This window comes from Drosophila grimshawi, unplaced genomic scaffold, assembly GCF_018153295.1.
Source record: "Drosophila grimshawi isolate 15287-2541.00 unplaced genomic scaffold, ASM1815329v1 contig_1006, whole genome shotgun sequence".
Classification (NCBI taxonomy): domain Eukaryota; kingdom Metazoa; phylum Arthropoda; class Insecta; order Diptera; family Drosophilidae; genus Drosophila; species Drosophila grimshawi.
Window position 1 is genome coordinate 1,599,661 of NW_025062489.1, and position 20,048 is coordinate 1,619,708.

The window sequence follows — 20,048 nt, forward strand, 5'->3', positions numbered from 1 at the left end:
GTCTAAAGCTCCTCACAATTATAAGGTAAAATCTTAAAATGAACGAGCTCGTTGTGGCGGCAGCTGCTAAGCCGTCATATAAAAGTACACACATAGTACATAGTTTATTAATATATCAGGCTTTAATCCTGTAATCTGGCAGTCGCCATCATCCAATGCTTAGCAAGCGTAAAACGCTTTTTAACGGAAACTTGTAAGCGCAACGCGCTAATTATTTTTCGCATGGCATGTAAAGGCGTTCCACTAATCCCTCCAATCCGCATGCATCCCGTCCCCATGCGCCCCGCCGCTGAAAACTCGGAAGATGACTAAGGCGGAGCGCATAACATTTCTGTGCGCGCTGCTCTGAACCATTTGCAAAGTTTTGATTATGGCAGGGGGGTCGGGGGGTTGTGAAGACTTTGTGCGCCATGTTATACAACATTTAATTTTGGCTTAGCGGCAAGCGTTTCTTTTAATTTTTACACAACAATTTCTGCCTTGAGAGCCGCGCACAACAAGACAATTGTTGTAAGTTATTGTGAGAGTAGACATATTATTTCTTTTCTTTAACAACGGTTTGCAGTTATAGAAATGTTTTTCAACGTAAAATCACATATATTTGGAATTTTATCAATATATGCATAATTAAATACTCAGATACTTGTTAACATTGAAATACACAGAGGGAATAAGTATTTGATGCTGATCGAGAAACACATAAATCTTTAACCAAGCGGGCATTACACATTTCAAGATACCGTGTATTGTAACCACAGATCCAACAACGATGCATCGGCGTTGGCGATGTTGCCATTTCCAGTTCCGTTTCCGCTCGCACGGAAAGCACTTTAGGCCTATCTACTTCTTGCTACTTGTGTAGACACACAGAGTGCTTTGGCATACGCCACACACACACACACATACATACAACCACACACACACACATCCACACTACAACATTACTGGTGCTGTCGTTGTTGTTGTTCAAGTTGTTACCAGTTCGTTTTGGCTTGGCACTTATTGTGGTTAAGTTTAATGCCGCAATTTTCTTCCGCTTTGCGTGCTGCACGTATTGCCCTATCTAAATTCCCCCTCTGCTTCAGTGGACTCCTCTTCTGGGACATTGTTGTTATTGTTGTTGTTGTTGTGTGCGCTCTCAAGCGCCCTTGCACCTAATTCCATTTTCACTTTCTTTGATGATGCTCAATTTTTTGCATCATTAATCTTAAGCGATTTTCAGCTTTGACGCTGACACACACAGCTACTTAACTAGCTCAATCTTTCTCGCTTCACACTGCTTTGCGTCCCGCCCCCCCTCTCGATCTATGTACATAATTCGCACTCTTCCTTTCGGTTTACACTATGTAGACATAGAAGCATTGTGAGTGGGTATTATGAAAAATGGGCATAGTTGTATAAACGTTATTTATACGCAATATTGAATACTAATATATAGTTTGAAGAATAATTTATTATTTTTTTGTACAGTCTACGCCCTACCACAATCAATTACTTTACACTATTCTCTTCGTGCAAGTCTCTAAGCCTAACACAACATTTAAATAGTAGTAGGAACGAGTTTTAGCATTAGCGTCACTTGAATACTTTGTGCTAATATTTTTTCATAACTGCATATGCATATGTGGATGTTTGGCATGTTGGCATGGTGGCAACCCTAACAATTTTACGCTCGATTTGCCGCTTAGTTTTGTCAGCTTACAGCGCCCTGTCGCTGACTTTTCATAGTTTGCACACAGCAAAACAATTTTCAATTTTTCGAACGGAAAAGAAGCTAAGCTAGCTGTCCGAGCCAAACGGAACTAAAGCAAACAGAACAAAACCAAACCAAAACAAAACAAATGAAAACAAATGAAAACAAAGCAAAACAGAACAAAAACGTTACACAGTGCAAAACGATACGAAACGAAATGAAACGAAACGAAACGAAAAGTAAGCGGAATGAGTCCCCGGCCCGGCTGGGTCGTTGCGCCAGCGTTTTGTAGATTTTAAGAGCAATAAATTTTAAGTGTCAATATATAAAAACCGCATATGTGCGGCCAGCGGCGGCAACGAGTCGAAATTCATAAATTTTGCCATGGGACGGAATGGTAAAATAAATTCCATGCAGTAGCTTTCGCTGTGACTCACACACATGCACGGACAATATATATGCATCGAGTTTTGCTTTATAGTTTTTCACTATGTGTGGGTGTGCGTATCTGTGTGTGTGTGTGTGTGTGTGCATATTTGTTTCCATGTCCATGCCCGTTGCATGTGACCGAAGGGCATTCTGCTATAGCTACAGCTACCCATACAGCTATTGCTAAGCGACCACATAACGCTCTGGAGTCTGTGTGGATTTCATTTTATTGCAAACGTAAAGTGAAACAAGAAAAAATGGCCAACAAATATTATTGTATGGTGACACGCAGATACCCTGTAAGGAGCACCGAACATTTGCATGGAGCTAAGATCAAATTATATCCCATAAGATTAACCTAATAGTTAATTGAGCAAGGTTTTTGTGATTGTTCTAAAACTTTCTATATCTAGAAATACAGAAAAAATATGGTTTGTGTTTGAATGGATAAAATTTGATTGCAAACAAGCTAAAACACGGAGTATAAATGCATTTAGCTAAGACGATACTTTATAGCCATCAAGCTGATCGTTTAAAAAGTTGTGCATTTTATTCTTACGCATTAATTTATACGTGTGTACATGAATATCGATACTTGTCAACTTTTAAGGGCTACTATTACTATTGGGTGTTGCTTATTTACAAGTAATAAACTTGTGGCCTTCCAAGCATTTATTGGTAACAGGATACTGTGAAAACACGAACAGCAGCCAAGTGCTTAAAAAAGAGATAAATAGTAAAACGATATTTTTTGAAATAAAAGAGACGACAACGGCAATAAGAAGAATCAGAACAAAAAGAAGACAACGTCTGCAGTTAACTTTACGGATGAGAACGAACTGAAAGCCACTTGCAGAGCACTGGCACTGGCCAGATGCTCAAATGGCTAGCTAGTGCTAGTGCTAGCTGGCTACAGACAACCGGCAATCAAAGAAGTCCTAGAAGTCCTACTGTCCTACTGTCAAGTATTGGCCAAATATCGTTCGCAAATTCCATATTTTTGTGTGTGCAAAAAGCTACGCGAGCTGCGAGTGGAAAGAAAAAAGCAAAAATAAACGCAATCGACCACTGCATCGACAATCGCCGATTGAATCAAACCGACGCCGTTTTTGAACAAAGTGCTTTATGGAATCTCTTGTCTATTTGAAAGTGGCTACAGCTACAGCTGTCTGTGGGTGGTGACAGCGAGTGTACAGCTGACATTGTTGGTTCCCGCTATTTGAAAGATATTTTCAATTTGAAATTGTTATTAGAGCATTGAAAACCTTTTCGACTAGCCCACTTAAATAAAATCACACTCCATATGTTGCCTAGAAAGGATAGTCGATATCAACTGTTAAGTGCAAAACATAGTCACATTGATTAATTGATAGTCAACTGATTTTTGACTTCAAACTAAATAACCCTATTCGTATATTATTATTATTATTTATCAAAAGTTGTCTTAATAATCACAGCTACTTAGCATATCTGTTACAAACATTAAAAGTATCGAATTTTGCAAGTCAAAAGACACCAACATATTAATATTAAGTGTAAGTTTATCATAAAAACAACACCGAACAGACATTAACAGGATGCAATTTAGTAAAATTTAAGCGACGCATCCTTTAACATATTTAACGACTTTTGCTTAACATTTGAAAACTGTGTGACGCCTTTCCATGCGCTTCTTAAATGCTAGCGCTGTCTTCATTAATATGAATGCCAAGCAACTTGCAAATTTTGTAACATTTCTGTGGATTTGCAAAAACTTTTGCAAATTAAATGGTTTTTGGCTTCGACTCTGGCTTTGGCAGCTGCACAAGCGATGGCCGACAAGAAAATTGGCTCTAATTAAATATAACTTAAAATCTATCAGAAACAAATTAATCACTAAGCGCCGCAAAATGGCGACCGAAAAAAAGAAGAAACAAAAAAACAAGAAAACGGGGCAGGCAAAACGAAAGTCAAGGTTTTTTATTCTTTCATTTGGCTAATCAGCTTATTGAACTTTAGGTCGTTGAAGTGAGGAGAGCGGCAGCGGGAAAGGAAAGGAAAACGTAAAGAAAAATTAAGTTGACGTAAAGTGAAGTTGTCATTGGGATTTAGGTCTTCAAGCAAATACAGCTGCAAACTCGCAATCCCAAATTCAATTTATCGAGCTAAGCGAGCGAAATGTGGCCAAAAGCGAACTAATATGAAAAAGTAGAGAGAGAGAGAGAGAGAGAGAGAGAGATGATGGCGAAAAACTATATTGTTGCAAGCTGCAGCAATGTCGCCGCATTTATTAATTACACAAGGAGTTTATTAACTCCAAACAAAGATGGCGAGAAAATTACGATAAGTGCCTGTAACTCAACCAAGACAGTCATCAGTAATTTCAAACTGATTCAATCAATCTACAAGCGAATAAAACACTTGATGGAAAAAACTATAAAATATGTGTATTAAGCGAAAAGCAAGCTTAGCTTAGAGCTAAGCCGAAAATTGTAAGTCATTTAGTTATTGTTTTTGATATTAGCTCTGTTCAATCGTATTCAATCCAAGAGGTACATATATCCAGTTGCTTCAATTTATTTTAATCATAGCTGAGTGCAATAAGTTGCAAGTTGCTAACCCCTTCAATCAGCGTCAATCGATACAAAATATATTTCAATTAGGTACTGAAATATTTAACAGCACTTACCTGAGACGGTTGCGTGGATAGCAAGTCGACGGGTTGCTCCGGTATTGCTTGTGCTGCTGTCGGCAACACTAGTTGCTGCTGTTGTTGCTGGAACTGCTGTTGATAGTGCTGCTGCTGTTGGTATTCATATTGCTGTTGCATTTGATATTGCAATTGCTGGTATTTTAGTTGCTGCTGCTGCTGTTGCTGCTGTTGCTGCTGTTGTTGTTGTTGCTGCTGCCCGTGCACCAACAGCACCAGCTTAAATTGAGAGCAACAGCAAAAGGCGATTGCCAAGAATTGAACTATGTTAGCAAGTCGGCATGTTCTGGTTGTCCTTTCTCTTGTTTTTGTTGTTAGTGTAGTGGCTGCTGTTGCTGTGGCTTTTGCTGTTGCTGTTGCTGTTGCTGTTGCCGACAACAACGACATGTTGCCGCCGTAGATGTAAGTTTTTTCTAACTGTCAAACTATGCAACAATTTGGCTAGATCGAAGTTGCTGTCTCTTTCTGATGAGGATGTTGTTGCCTTTTGTGTCTCTTTTATTATTCTTGCCCGCTTCGCTTCAGTTGCTAGCGAGATGCAACTTTTCTCGCAAATTGTCTGACACTGCAAATAAAAAAGTCTTAAAAACAGTAGCAAAAGTCACTTCAAGTTGAATTTGCAACTAAAGTTGTTGTCACTTGCAACCGGATTGCAAAAAAATTATATATAAAATATACAAACATATATTGCTTGTAAATAAAAGTCTTCTTTTTTTTTTTGATAATTTGACATTGACAGAAAAGAGTTGCGAAAAGAATCAATTACATTATCAAGGTAAAAGCGCGTTAGCATATATAAGGGCTGTGGTCTCTGCCAGAGGATGTATAAAGAATATAATATAATATTATAGTAATTTGAGTTGTTTTTTTGTTTTTTAACTTGTGTAGGGTATACTAATTTTGTCGAGAGTCTTTTAACAAAACTATGTATATTTACTCTAGCCGAGTCGATATAGTCGACATTAGTGACCGATTGTCCGTCTATCATATTTTTATTGGTTTTTAAGAGCAAAGCTCCATCAGTTTTAAATGTATCTTAATGAAACATAATATGCACAGGTATTTTTGCTTCGGTCACTGGTATGTAATGTCGCAGCCGACTACGTCGAATCACTGTATCATATATTTGCAATAGGACCAATCGGTTGAAAGACTTTCTCTTGTATTAAAAAACATTGTTTTCACAAAGAATGCGTGTTATTATCTTCCACACATTTGGCCAACTAATCATCATCATCGGACCATTATATCAAATAGCTTCCATTGGAAAAATCGATATATAAGTTCTGAAGTTAACCTGCCACTCTTTCGAATACAATTGAATATTATAATATAGAATATTCAGTTCCCAGCCAAACTTGAAACAGGACGCATATACATAAAATTTATTTAAATCGTTCAAGAACACGATATGACCAAAATTTACATGTCTGCAGATTCAATCCGTTCAACGAGGATATATAGTTGATAAGATAGTTGCTCTGTCTGATTAGTATTTTAATATAAATAAGGACAAAATTAAGAAAATATGACCTGCATGGTCTTTAGTTTTGACTAAAGTAGCAGCTCGAGTGAAACCACACACATAGGTAATCAAAAGACCAGCGAACGTATTACAAATATTTGTGAATGAAGATGATCTGTTTGCTGCTTTCCATGCTTTCCATAAATTTGCTGAACCTTCTGCATTCCCCACTCCCAAAACCCACCCCAAAGCAGCATATGCTGCACGCACTTAAGAGATTTTTTTAATGATGGTGCAATAACTGCTCGAGTCCTGAACAATTCGTGAATTTCAATGTTTTATTTGCGGAATTATAGCGCAATTAAAGCGGTAATTCAGAAGACGCACCAATGCCAGCAATTAAGATCAAACGGGGAGAGAAGCGTAAAGCGAAACCCAAGTAATGGAAAATCGTTGTGAAAAATAATGAGCAACAGTTGAAAGATTTTCCCCCGCAAATATGAGAAGAAAATCTTCAAAACAAAAAAGTGCATATGCATGCGTATTTAGTTGTTTATAATTTTAATAAATAGATGCACAAGAAAATAAGCAACAAAAGAAAAATCAGGAATAGCATTTTCACTTGCCATCAAAAGCAGTCGGTAAAAATCAATTTCACTTTTCAATTAAATGCGACGAGGAAAAGCCAAAGCCAAAACGAAGACAAGAGCAAAAGCAAAATCCAAAAACAACAAAATTTCAAAAAACAAAACTGACCAAAGATGATAAATTCCATGATGATGCTCGTAATGATGATAATAATGACACGATGCTTGCTTTTTTGTTGCTAATGTGCACCTAACAGCAATGAGAGCAAGCTGTTGCGGGGAGTCGGGCCAAGTTGGTAGGAACTGTTTTCGGGGTGTGGTGCACAGCAGCAGCGAAATGAAAATAATGCAATAAAAACGTCAGCAAAAATTGCGCTTTTGATGTTGCTGTGCGGCACAGACGCTAACGCAGCGAGTCACTGGAACGTGCAACACGCGGCGCAAGTGCGATGGTCGAGGCACCGGGGCCATAGGAAGGGGGTTCCAAGTTTCGTTGCGGCAGTGCGCTGCAATTATAAAAGCTGCCAGCAACAAAATATAAAAAATTGTTTGCAATTACAGCGCATCCAAAGCGCAATACAACAGCAACAAAATCACAACATTTTACTTGCGATCATTTCAATGCACCTCTTCGCGCTGTGGAACGGTGTAAGGCAGAGGCGAAGTGCCCGTGTCGAGAGTAAGCGACTGGGTGATACCCTCTATTTAATATGTAAATTTAGGAAATAGATGAATGAACTAAAAAATATATATCATAACATTGCAGCAGGAGAGTGCGAAGTTCTGGCAAGCTTTTCACAGAAGCAGCCAGCAAAACAACTGACTGCATAAATATTTGTAAGAACTTGCTTCGGATAAAAAGAGACAGGACAGACAGGACATGCCAGGGTGCACAAGCACATACACAAGCTAAAAATAGTGGAAGATACTGCCTTGAAGATGACGAGACTTCAGAATACATTCTGAATAATTGCCCGGGCAATAAGATGACTCTCTAAAAGACTCTCTCAGCAAGAGACTTGCACCCTTAATACCAGTGAGAAGAGGAATCTAAGACCAAGACAATCATTGCATTTCTGCGCATGGTTGGGCTTAAGCAAGAACTTTAACACATTTACAAAAGAGTGGCACAGCAATAATAATAAAATTAAAAGTAATAGACAATTTTAGCAGTATTTATTTTCAATCATATTTTGATTGCCATGAAAGTCTTTACTGACACTGAAAGTCTTTATTGCCCTTATGGTCTCTGGATTAATATTGCATTTGAGTTGAGAACCCCAAATTTTGGTCCAAATTAGAAAGTAATTTCTAGCTAAGTAAAGTCATCAATGCCCATTTCATTAAGAAAGAGGCTTAAAAGCAAAAGGTTAAAATAAATTCACCAGCAATGCAGTGCACACACATACATATGCACATATAGCCATTTCTACAATTGAGTAAAAATCACAAAATTAAATACCCTTCCTATAATGCATTGAGAGATCATATGTGACAACATCATCATGACATGTTCAAAATATAGAATATGTCACTTTGATTTTAATCAATTTTCAAAATAATATAATTGTTATTTAAGAAAATTCAATCACATACGTCTAAAGAGGGCGTTTAAAGCTGTGTAAAAATTTGCAGCAGAATTGCTGGCAAATATTTTGCAATTTTTGAACTGTGCTAAGGATTCGCGGGCTGACGTTGCTGCAGCTCTTGGTTGATGGCAATGATAGCGTGAATGATACTTTGTATAAACAGCCACACATACACACCCACTCATACACATACACATAATCTCACACATCGGTTTTGGGATCGTTTGCATAAGTGGGGAGCTTGTTTCCGGCAAGCGCTGCGTATACACAATATGCAATACAAATACAGAACAAAAAATGGAAAAATGAAAAAACAAAACGAATCTCAAACCCATATATGTATGTGTATGTACATATGTACGTGAAGGCTGTAAAGTTTATGGGCACTCAATGGCCTTTCAGCGTTCAACGGCGCGGCCGAGGTTGGTGTGGGGGGTGGGGCGACAAGTGAGAGGTAAAAAGTGTGAGAATCAGCATCAGGAATCTGGACATCAGCCATGAGGTATACGGTATACGTTATGTAAAGTATGAGATATATAAACATAGTCCAGAGGCAGAGGTATCAGAATACATTGGCAATCAGCGCATTTCATTGCATTCATATGGGACTCATAATGTAAGCCTCGCATGGCCATAAATTTGTTGAGCTCAGACTCAACTCTGTGAAACTAAGTGACAGCTCAGAGCGAGAGAGAGAGAGAGAGAGAGAGAGAGAGAGAGTTTAAATTAAAAGTTTAAATGGGCAAAGAATCAGAGAATAAAGAGAACATTTTGCTTATGGATTGCCTTTTAAATTAATTGAATTTAATAACTTGCATACTAAGAATTTAAGAAATGTGTGGACGTGCTCCAAGAATGGAAAACAATTCGCTATTTCATCACAAAACAAGAATTTAAATTTTAATTAAAATTCCTTTCTCATTTCTGATTGTAAAATATTATGTACATATTATTATAGCTGATTACCATATTAAAGTTTGGCTCGGCTTCACTCTAAAATACTTTGCGGAATCAACCACAATTTCCATTCCAATTTTTCGTTACCCCATCCACTTTTTTACTAGCGTACTTTGATTTTGTATTTGATTCTCAAACTTCCTGGCAGCACTTTATGGCCAAGCTCATAAAATTGATAAACAATAACGAGATATCAGAGTCCGAGTGGCATCCGGTTACATTTATAACCCTACCGCTCGCAGGACTTGTAAGAGAATTACGTATACGTAATACACATATATATATATACATATAAAATGTACATCGGTCCATATGTATATGTGGAAATGTCGCTTTATAATGCATTTTAACGGCTCATTGGACCCGACTGGCAAAACAACTTCACATTTTATGTCCAGGCCAATCATTTTAGTTTCATATGTATATTTATTTATATATACATATATATACCATCTGTACATATCGCTTCCACCTGCAACTTGCGGCCACAAAAATGAGCGAAAAATTGTAAAATTTATGATAAAAACGTGCGACGCTGATAAGAACGCCAGTTGTGGTCTGGTATGGTGTGGGAATTTCATGGAATGGGAATGGGGCTGCGCATAAAAACTTGAGAGGAAGCAGGAGCAAGTGCACGGCTTGGTCAGACGTCGAGTGGTGAGGCAGGCGGAGGGTGGAGGCGTAGGTGTGTGGGCGCTGCATCTTGTTGCTCGTTAGGCTAATAGCGAGCACTTGAGGCACTCTTAAAGGCTAGCGAGCTGGAGCATGCAGATTTACGGCGTTGATAGAGTCCCGAAATTGCATTGCACGGCAAAACGTGGTGATGGGCTCACAAAGAAAACAAGTAAAGTCCTATAGTGTCTTATAGACGTACAAATGATCGCCTTTGGGATTCCCTTCCTAACTATATATGCACATATCTTTTATATATTTACAAATTTATTTAGGTATGGTAAAAAGAGAGCATATTACAGAAAAGTATATTGTATTTTTGACAGAAAAAGAAGACATTCAGAATTTTATTTTTGCGAATCGCAATCATCTCATTATTGCAATATTGTGGCATAATAGAGATCGATCAGCATTTATTTATTACCTTTTTGCTTCACTAATCCTATCTATCAAAGGTCCCTCGACAGTCCTATATTGGGCGGCTACCTACTGTTGCATTGGTACAACAAGGTATGCAAAAAACAAAAGGTATTGAACTGGTTGAAAAGAGCAGGTGGTAATTGGCCTCGTCAAACCGACCCCGCTTACAGTGCAATCATCAAGCGAATGCATCGCCTCTCAACTTCAATTGGACTTTTTTATTGTTGTTGGCCAGGCGCCTGGTTCTGCCTACAGGCATTTGTATTGGTCTTTCGATTAAAAGCGTTGGAGCCTTTGAAGTGCGGTAGAGCTGCAGCATCTAATTTGATTTGCATCGAGTGCCAAATTCAATCACATGCCAATTGAGGCTGGGCAATTCAAATGAACTTTTGGCCAGGCTAATCAAACGAATTGAAAGCTTAACTTATTGAAGATCTCCCGTGCCGTAAAACATCGATGTTTCAAGGAGACACGCAAGTCTCTCAGCTACTTAATGAACACTTGTAACCAATTAACCTTTCGGCCCAACACCCAAGGGATGCAAACTGACAGCTGGCCAAGCTGAATGTTAAATACAAAGCGCATCTATTTCAATATTTGACAATCGAGGCCAACGAGCTCAAGAGTCCAGAGCGTATAATTCCCAAAACTAATCAGCACGAAAAACGTGGCGAACCCAACGACATGTGCAAAATGAATCAAACTCACACACACACACACACACACACACACACACCATCTTTCATGCAGATATATACATATATATAAAATCATATGGCATACCACATAAGGCCGCTTGTCAGTTGGCTATAGGGTAACAGTTACAGTTACAGTTACAGTTACAGTAACCCTAAAGTTTCAGTTACAGTTACAGTTACAGTAACCCTAAAGTTGCAGTTACAGTTACAGCTACAGTTACAGTTACAGTTACAGTTACAGTAGCTGAGTAGCCGCTGCCTGTTCGGGCACCGAGCCACAACACGCATATTCGATGGCAACACTGCTGTTGCCATACACTTGCCTCATAAGCGCAACGCTCCGAGCCGAAGTGATGCATAAAAACCATTAATCAAATGTCTGCGCGCATACCCCAAGCGGCCAGTCTCTACATAAATCGGCCAGTCCGCTTGGCGTTGCGATGGGCGTGTGTGTGTTTGTGTGTGCGTGTGCGTGTGTGTGTGCGTGTGTGTGTTGGTGTTTGTGCGAGACACGTGCAGGAAACGGAAGTGTTACACTAAGCCCCTTTATCTGTAGCGTTTGTCAACTGTCAGCTGAGCTGTGCAGTAAGTAGCAGCCATCTGTTATAAACTTGAAGTAGAAGATGTTCGTTCTGTCTCTAAATATTTTTCAAATTTACATGTGTACACATTGTAGCATAGTATCAAAAACATGGACTGACAAGTCAAACTTCCGGAGTTAGGCAAATCTTCAGGTTTTGAAACGTTTACATTCTTTATAGTCTCAAATAATTTTCAAACGTCGATGTTAAGTCATTAAAAATCATGTTGAAAGATAGTGCTAAGGCCAACTTAAAAAAAAAATCCTTTTACTACGACTTTGAAATATTGACTATTGCAGGCGGAAAATCTGCGAAGGATTCAGCTATGGTATTATTGGGTATTTTTAACATAGCTGATCAACTAAGTTAAGGTAATATTTTGCGTTTGGAAAATGGGTAATGAACTGAGTTGGGATATTAGAAAGTGCACTCGAGGCAGACAAGGCCAGCTAATATGAGTTAGTATCTCATATATTGTGTACCTCAACTTATTTGATGCCCCAAGTTTGCCGTAAATGTTGTTCTAACTTACTTACATTGCATATCAGTTGAATTGCGGCAAATCGAGAATTGCACACGCACATTTCCCAATATTTAGTCAGTTTGTGTATCTACGAATTACAGCTGTTGGCCAGCTATTAACTTTTGGCCACCTTCTGTTAACCAGTCGGGTTTTAACGCAATTGGTGCCTTGGGCCATTCGCAAAGCCAAAACTTTTTGTATAGTTTTTGCCCGGCTTGCGCTCGTCTACACGTGTTTGACACACACACTAAAAGATGCAAATACATACATTAGACACATACGCACACACACACATACGCACATACAAAAACTTCAAGCATATGCACACAGAGAAAGAGAGACAGAGAGAGAGAGAGAGAGAGAGGGGGAGAGAGAGAGAGAGAGAGAGAGAGATGGTCACAACTTTATTGGGAACATGTGTTTGCGCATTTATTTGCCGGCTGATGATGATGAAGATGTGCGGGGAATTTGCTGGAATTGGAGGTCCACACATTGCCCAAGTCAAATTGATGAAGTGTAAGGAAAAAGGAATGAACAAAAACAACAACAAGACGGAGATGCAAGAGTTACGCCCTGCGTAAACCTGGAGAAAATCAAAGGCCTGACAGTCGTGGCAATCTGTTTTGTTGCTGCCATGGCTTAAGGTGCTTAGCCAGGTAGCTTTACTAACCTACCCACACACCCTCCATTATCCAACTACCAATTCCTTCAGTTTTGACAGTTAACTAGAGTTGCCTAAGCCAGAGCTTTGCTTGTATCTCAATCGACTTTGCTATCAAAAGCCAAAGTACAGGGAACAACACAACAAAATCAGAAGACTATATATATATATGTATACATATATATATACACTCCACGAAATTTATAAAATTTCAAATAAAATTAAAATTTTTTTTTGTTCCAGAAAAGTTGGCTGTTTTAAATTCACGTCGAATGAAAAAGGAATTAAGTTTGTAACATTAACATAACATTTTTTTATTAATATTTTTTTGTTTAAAGTGAGGATATAATATGTTGAAATGTCATAAAAATGTTTTATGATTGTTTATAACTAAAAAAGAAATCGATTTGGCATCGATTCAACAACTTTTTAGAACTCAGATAGTTAGATTTTGACCCATTCCTTAACGACAGCCTTGGTAGGTGCTCAACTGTCCGAAACCGTCGATTACCCACTTAAGCTCAATGGAACAGGTGTCCCCACTTGTCCCCACTCTATGGGATTCAGGTCGAATGATCTTGGTTCCCACTCTGAAAACTTAAAATCCTTATCATGAAACCACCCACGACAGGCTCGCGGCACATCAGAAAATATCACAATTACAAGCAAACAAATTTCAGAAATTGATTGCGAGATTTGAGAGAGATTGAGAGAATCACTGGCAAATGTGATGCATAAGTAAACTTATGTCAAACAAATCTTTTTAATCACATAAGTCTAGTTTAAAGCCCAACTTACTTGTGCTAGTGTCAGCTTTAATTTTTGCAAAATTAATCCAGCATTAGCATTGATTCCGAGTTGAAACAACAATTTACAAATTAAAGGTTTTGTATTTTGATTTAATAATGAGGAAAAAATATATTAAAAAATAGGCATACAACTGAGTGTAAGCTCTTCACGCATAGTTGATTTGAGTACTTGTTTATTTATTTTTGAATTTACGTATTTATTTATTAGTTTTTGTTCAGTTTTTTTTCTCTCTGTATTATCAACTACCGCGTGATAATTAAAAGGCATTCTGAATGCATCGCTGACTCTGTTGGCATGTTGTTGCTTTATGCTGATGGGCGATCAAAACTGTGGGGCGTTGCCGCATTTGTGGGTATTTTTACAGCAAGACTTTCGACTGACTTTTGGGTGCAAGTGAATTATTTATTTGCCTACAGCTGTGCTCCCATTTTCACTTACTTTTTAGATTTTCGGAATTTTCAATAAAATGGCGCAATTTATTTCAATTTCGATTATATTCGCCAATTTCCGTTAAATATCCATCCATTTTAAAAATCCTAAGTCAAGAACATATTCTTAGATAGAGTTAGATTATCATAGACTGAATAGAATTAAATCTTCTTACTTCCTCGACTCGTTCTTATTTTTAAACACACATTCCAGATTGGCATTGTTCTTAGTTTAAGAGCTTCGATTCTGAAGCCAAATGTTTTAATATAAATGTTTGCAATAATTGTTATTTAATTTCTTTGTTTCTGAATATAGCAGCATTTGCTGAAATAAACCTCAAAAGTGTTAAATATATAGAATAAAGTATATAATAAGCACACAAATTTGCCATCAATTATGAATGAAGTTGAAAAAGCGCTCGACTAAAAATAAATGCAATTATTTGCATACTGCAAACTGGAATCGATTCAACGAGCCTAATTAAGTAAATAAAAATCTTTTAATTGAATTATATTAAAATAATAGCCAAATTAAACGTATCGCATATCAAACTGTCAAACCTTTGACAGCAGCCAACACTCGACATGAGGTCAATACTCAGAGTTAAATAAATGTAAATAAATATATCTATAAGCCGTGCATATTTGTATTGTATTCATCTGCAAAGTGTGTGTGCTTATTTGCTCAAACATAAATCTATAATTTTTACAATTTGGCATGTCAAATGCAATATCGGACAGGAAATGCATTTCCCGAAATTTTCATTAGCTACTTCTCCACAGATTTTATTGTGCACAACCACATATCCCCTAACCACACGTGTGTGTGTAACTGTGTGCCTGTGTGTGTGTGTGTGTTTTTTTTTTTGTGGTATTCGTAATGAAAATTTAAATAAATGGAGTTTTGGCTATTGGGTAAAGGACAAAAACCATAACGAAATCAAATTGCAAAACCATTCAATGCTAGCCATAGAAATTGTTAATGAAAATGCCAAGCAAAACAATTTGTTTAATTAAATAACAATTGCTCAAAAGCTTTCGATAGAAATCAAACAAATGCAACGCATTGTATCAAAAATACAAAACAAACCAAATACGCAACCGGCCGACGTGTTCTCTTTTATCGAATCGCCAAACTTAACCTTCATGATAAATCAAACTTAAGCTTATCGATATAATAATATATATTATTTATTAAATGAAAACTTGAAACGGTTATCATGTTGTATCACCATCTTTTAAAACCATTTAAATTAAATAAAAAGTTTCTTTTTCCAATATGCAGTTTTCTGTGCCTATTACAATCTATCTTCAAATGGAAACGAAAAATGTAATTCATAATGTTAGGTTAGCATTAGTTAGCTTTGTTGATATGATTGCAAAAAATATGTTTTACAGCAGACCTACGAGTCTAGTTTGACAGACAGACATGTACAGGAATACGACTATATCGACTGTGCTCATGATGTTAGTCAGGAATATATACATATATTTCATGGCGGCGCACATCTACGGGAAAAAGTGCATTAAAATGTCAATATTTTTTAATTGGTTTGAAGCGACTTCTCAATACGTGGTTTCAGATGTGTGTGGAAAACTGGCAAAGCATTTTTATGGTGAAAATGAGTAAAACGAAAGAAAGGAAAAGCGGTAGATGTGTGAAGCAAACAAGAAATTTCACTTACCCATTCGACACGACCAATTAACACACAAAATTGTTGCAAAAATTTGGCGTCAAACACTGCGTATGCGTGATGTCAATTGATGTTCAATGTTGCCGTTAAATGAGATTGTTGCTATTATTGTTTCCAATGTTTGTTTTGTTGTTGTCGTTGTCGAGCATAGATCAATAATTCGTATGAAATAGCAATAAACCGCTAAGTTTTAAGCTGTTAGCTGCGATTTGTGATGACACAAATAAAGTCATTGCACATGCAATTTTTATTTGCAGCGTGGCAAAATTGTTGTTCACATTTCTCTAATTTCACTCTTATTCTACGGTCGCTCCCCTGATGCTCAATTTCGGCTCATTTGCCATGCAATGGAACGGGCGTTGGGCATTTCATAAGCGCCACATTTTTCTGGGACCATTCGCTTACTTTGTTCTGTCGTTTGTTTGTTTGTTGTTGTTGGTGGTGTGGATGTTGTTGTTGTTGTTGTAGTTGTAGTTGTTTGGGAGCCAAAATGGAAATCAAATTAAAACTAACAACAACGTCAAAATTGCCACCTAAATAAAACATGAAGCAGTAAAACAAAAATTGCTGGGACAAAAAGTAAACAAAAATCACCAAACATTTTATGAACGAAAAAGCAAAGTGCGACTAGCAGATACCATTTTAATGATTCTAAATGTTCTCATATACATTTTTGATTGGGTCACTTGGAAATTTTCACATCTAAAATATGTTATAGTAACTTATAGCAATTGCTTATTGAGCTTGTAATTAAATTTTATGAATTTTATGTAGTCAAATTACCAGACCCTTACCAAACTTTCCCTGCCAATAAGCCATATGATTTATGCGCATAATGGTAATATAAATTGACTTTTACGAAACCATTTTTGACAGTTTTAGCAGGGCAGGTTATACAGCGAGCAAATGAGCAAATGAGCAAACGCGACAAAGCAGACAACTAAAGCCGACAATCGCAAATGCTGCGGAACGTTTTCATTTTTCTCCTGAATTCTTACATTTACACACACAGAGAGACAAGCACACACACACATACACACACATACACAGACACAAACACAGACACACACACACACGAAACAGAGCCGCTGCCTGCGGGACAGGCAAAAAAGTGTAGGGACTCGGCTTTGTTGTCGTTGGTGTACTTAGTTGACAAATGCTCGCAGGATGCGCATTATGAAATTTTTAATCAAATGAAATGACAATAAGATTTTCAATGAAACGAAATGTGCCAAGCATTCAGTATGAGAAGAAGCAGCGTTAATGGAATTTTTACAGCAAATTTAAGTACGAAACAAAAGCTGAAATTAAGCTGAAAACTGAACTCGCTAAACATGAATATGGCAAAGATTTGCAGGCTGATTAAAAATAATTTGAAAATTAAAGCAGAGAAAAGAAAAACATAGATAAAATCTACATCAATATCAGTTTACCCATATCAATTCAAATAGAGAAAATCTCAACACACAAATATAGTTCGCTTTAATGAATTTCTTTAGATATATCACAGGATAGTAAAAAGAAGTAAACGGAATCTACACATGGGCATCTAGGATGACGAATTTGATAAAATATATTATAGGTTCAAATATATTTTCTTGATCATGTGGTATACCTCTGGAATGTTTACAGGGTATAAATACGCGACAGTATAATTGCCAAGTCACTCACAGAAAAACCCCCGGCGGTGAAAGTCAAAGCGAATTAAAACAGCAAAGAAAACTGAAACCCGATGCAGTTTCAATATCGTTGAAGTGACAAACTAGACAAATCAAAAAACGAATACAAGTGAGAACGTTGTGGTCGGGAGTAACCGACTGCTGAATACCCCGATGTCAATGTTATAGCAGCAAATAACCTGTGTTGGGGTGGAATGTTGGTGAGAGTTGTGCCTGTTAATTTTAATGTCTCTATCTATAGAATTGCCCGAATAGATCTTTAAGGGGAGTTAAAAAGTATACAAGATATTTGAACTTCTTATATTCATGGGTGAATTACCAGGTGTGTTGGCTTGACCCAAAAATTGCATTCCAAGTTGGATGACTCTAGTTTTAAAACTATGTGAGATATGTGGCTATATCGATTTCCTGGCCCCCAGTATAGACACGGCACCCCAACCTCTACATTTCGTCTGACACTGGCAAAGATTACTGTATGTCACAAGTTTGAAGTTGCTAGCTTTAATGGTGTAAATAAGTGGCATTCATATAGACGAATAGATTTCACAAAACCAATATACTCGATCACTTTCGGTATCAGAGTATAAAACGAAAACTAACACATAAGCATGGGCTTATAATTCGCAAGCGCTATGTACACAATACGTAATAGACGTGAAAAAAATAAAAACAAATATAATATTCATGGAGGCAACATAATATAAGAAGAGCACAAATCCAACATCGATTATATTGTTTTTCAGGTGGCTTATTAAGATCTTTGCTGAGCATGGGGAAAATTGCCGTTCGTCAACTCAGAAAAAACTAATAAGTTGCAAATATAGTTTTTAGTCTTTCGTAAATAAATATTTCAAAAAGGTCAAACTCTAGAATCCATTTGGGCCACACACAAACTCATATGAATCATTTGTACTTTTCGTCTTGAAATTAAATTCAACACTTTAAGGTTTTTGCCACAAAAAAAAAAAAATAGAAAACAAAAGTTGAAATCTGCTTAAAACTGATTTGATATTTAACTTAATTTTTGGGACCACAGACAAAATTCTTTTGAATGTTTTCGCTCAGTCGAAAATTTGTTGAGAACTTTTATTTGCTTTGTGCGGCAAAATTGCAGGCAACGTCTGCAATTTCCCCAACAATTAACAAAGATAACTGATTTAATACGTGTAAATTCACTGATTTTTATAAAGCAAATACAGTTGCAAAACCAAATATAAAATGCAAGCAACTTTCGCTGAATCAGAGAACAAATCGTAAATGAAATTGTTTCTGCTTGAAAGGTGCTAATTGCAGCGGTCTTTTGAGGCACACACGCACAAACAAACAAACAAACAAACAAACAAACGAGCAACAACAAAAAACAAATTGAAGCCGCCACATGCAGCACGTGGCACGTGGAAAACGCGCGCGAAAATCACTTGGAAAAACACTTGAAAAAAATACATAAGTTAGTAAGCAGGAAACATACGGGAAAAGCACGCGACATTGACGCTTCACAGTGACTGCTACTGTTCACTGGTACTGGTAACGTTCCACAGTGACTGCTACTGTTCCGGCCAATGCCTCTACTGCTATTTAGAGTTACTGCTTCTGCCAGACACAACGTTCACGCGCTGAACGCTCGCTTGCGACTGAAGTCGCAGTCTCTGCCTGGACCTGATAATGCCGCTGACGTTGGCGCCGACGTCGCAGCCAACAGCAGCAGCAGCAGCAGCAGCCGAAGCCGATGGAAAATCGTTGCGCGTCGTGCAATTTGACTGTGCAGACGACACACAGGTTTGACCACTTTTCTCCACTGCCTGCCTCTGTGTGGTGAAAACTAGCGTCAAAATATGGACTTGCACTTGGCCACTACACAAAGCATTGGGACAGTTTGCACTTCTTAGCAGTTGCACAAGACCCTGTTGTTGTCCCCTCCCTACTTACTGCTACTGCTACTCCTACTCCACCAATCATTGTACTTGTATTTTAATAGAAATCAATTGTAATTTGAGTAGAGATGCAAATTTGGAAAGTATTCAATCGAATTAAAAAGTTTCGGCCTGAACGCTGAAGCTGCTAGAAAGTTAATCATATAGTTTGTCTGTCTCTGTTCTGTCTGCAACAACTGATTGCTTTTTAAATGATTTTATATTTAAGCTTTTGATTTACTTCTTTTGAAATACCAACAATCGAATCTTTTTTCATATATATTGTGAGTCATGGGTTGCAAGCTTGACTTAGAAATAGCAAATGCTTTACTAAATCTGCCAAACTGCGCAACGAAATTAGTAAGGACCCCTTGCACTACAACTATTCGAATGCACACAAAAAGAAATAGTAGACGTACTGAAGTCCGCAGAGAACAGGAACATGAGACGCGGGTATTATCAAAACACATAGTCGAATAAAATTAGGAGAAGATAAGAGCTGCAGACAGGCAAACGGCACAGCCCCTTTATACCTCCGACTCGAACAATAAAAGCTAAAAATA

At 37.5% G+C, this 20,048-nt stretch overlaps 1 protein-coding gene across 2 annotated transcripts; it reads right to left on the bottom strand.

Annotated features, from left to right (window-relative positions):
- Positions 1-4,975: 4,975 nt before the first annotated feature.
- LOC6564835 (putative uncharacterized protein DDB_G0283051) lies at positions 4,976-19,151 on the bottom strand. Of its 2 annotated transcripts, XR_006246924.1 has the most exons (3): positions 19,044-19,151; positions 15,888-16,307; positions 5,155-5,376 (listed from the first exon to the last, which is right to left on the bottom strand). XR_006246924.1 is itself a non-coding variant. In XM_043216454.1 (2 exons), exons 1-2 carry the CDS (start codon positions 19,059-19,061, stop codon positions 5,080-5,082), a joined length of 315 nt encoding a protein of 104 aa, XP_043072389.1. In that variant the 5' UTR covers positions 19,062-19,151; the 3' UTR covers positions 4,976-5,079. The 2 variants fall into 2 exon arrangements, 1 of the variants encoding a protein (XP_043072389.1); XM_043216454.1 differs by lacking the exon at positions 15,888-16,307 and having other exon boundaries at positions 4,976-5,376.
- Positions 19,152-20,048: the final 897 nt, after the last annotated feature.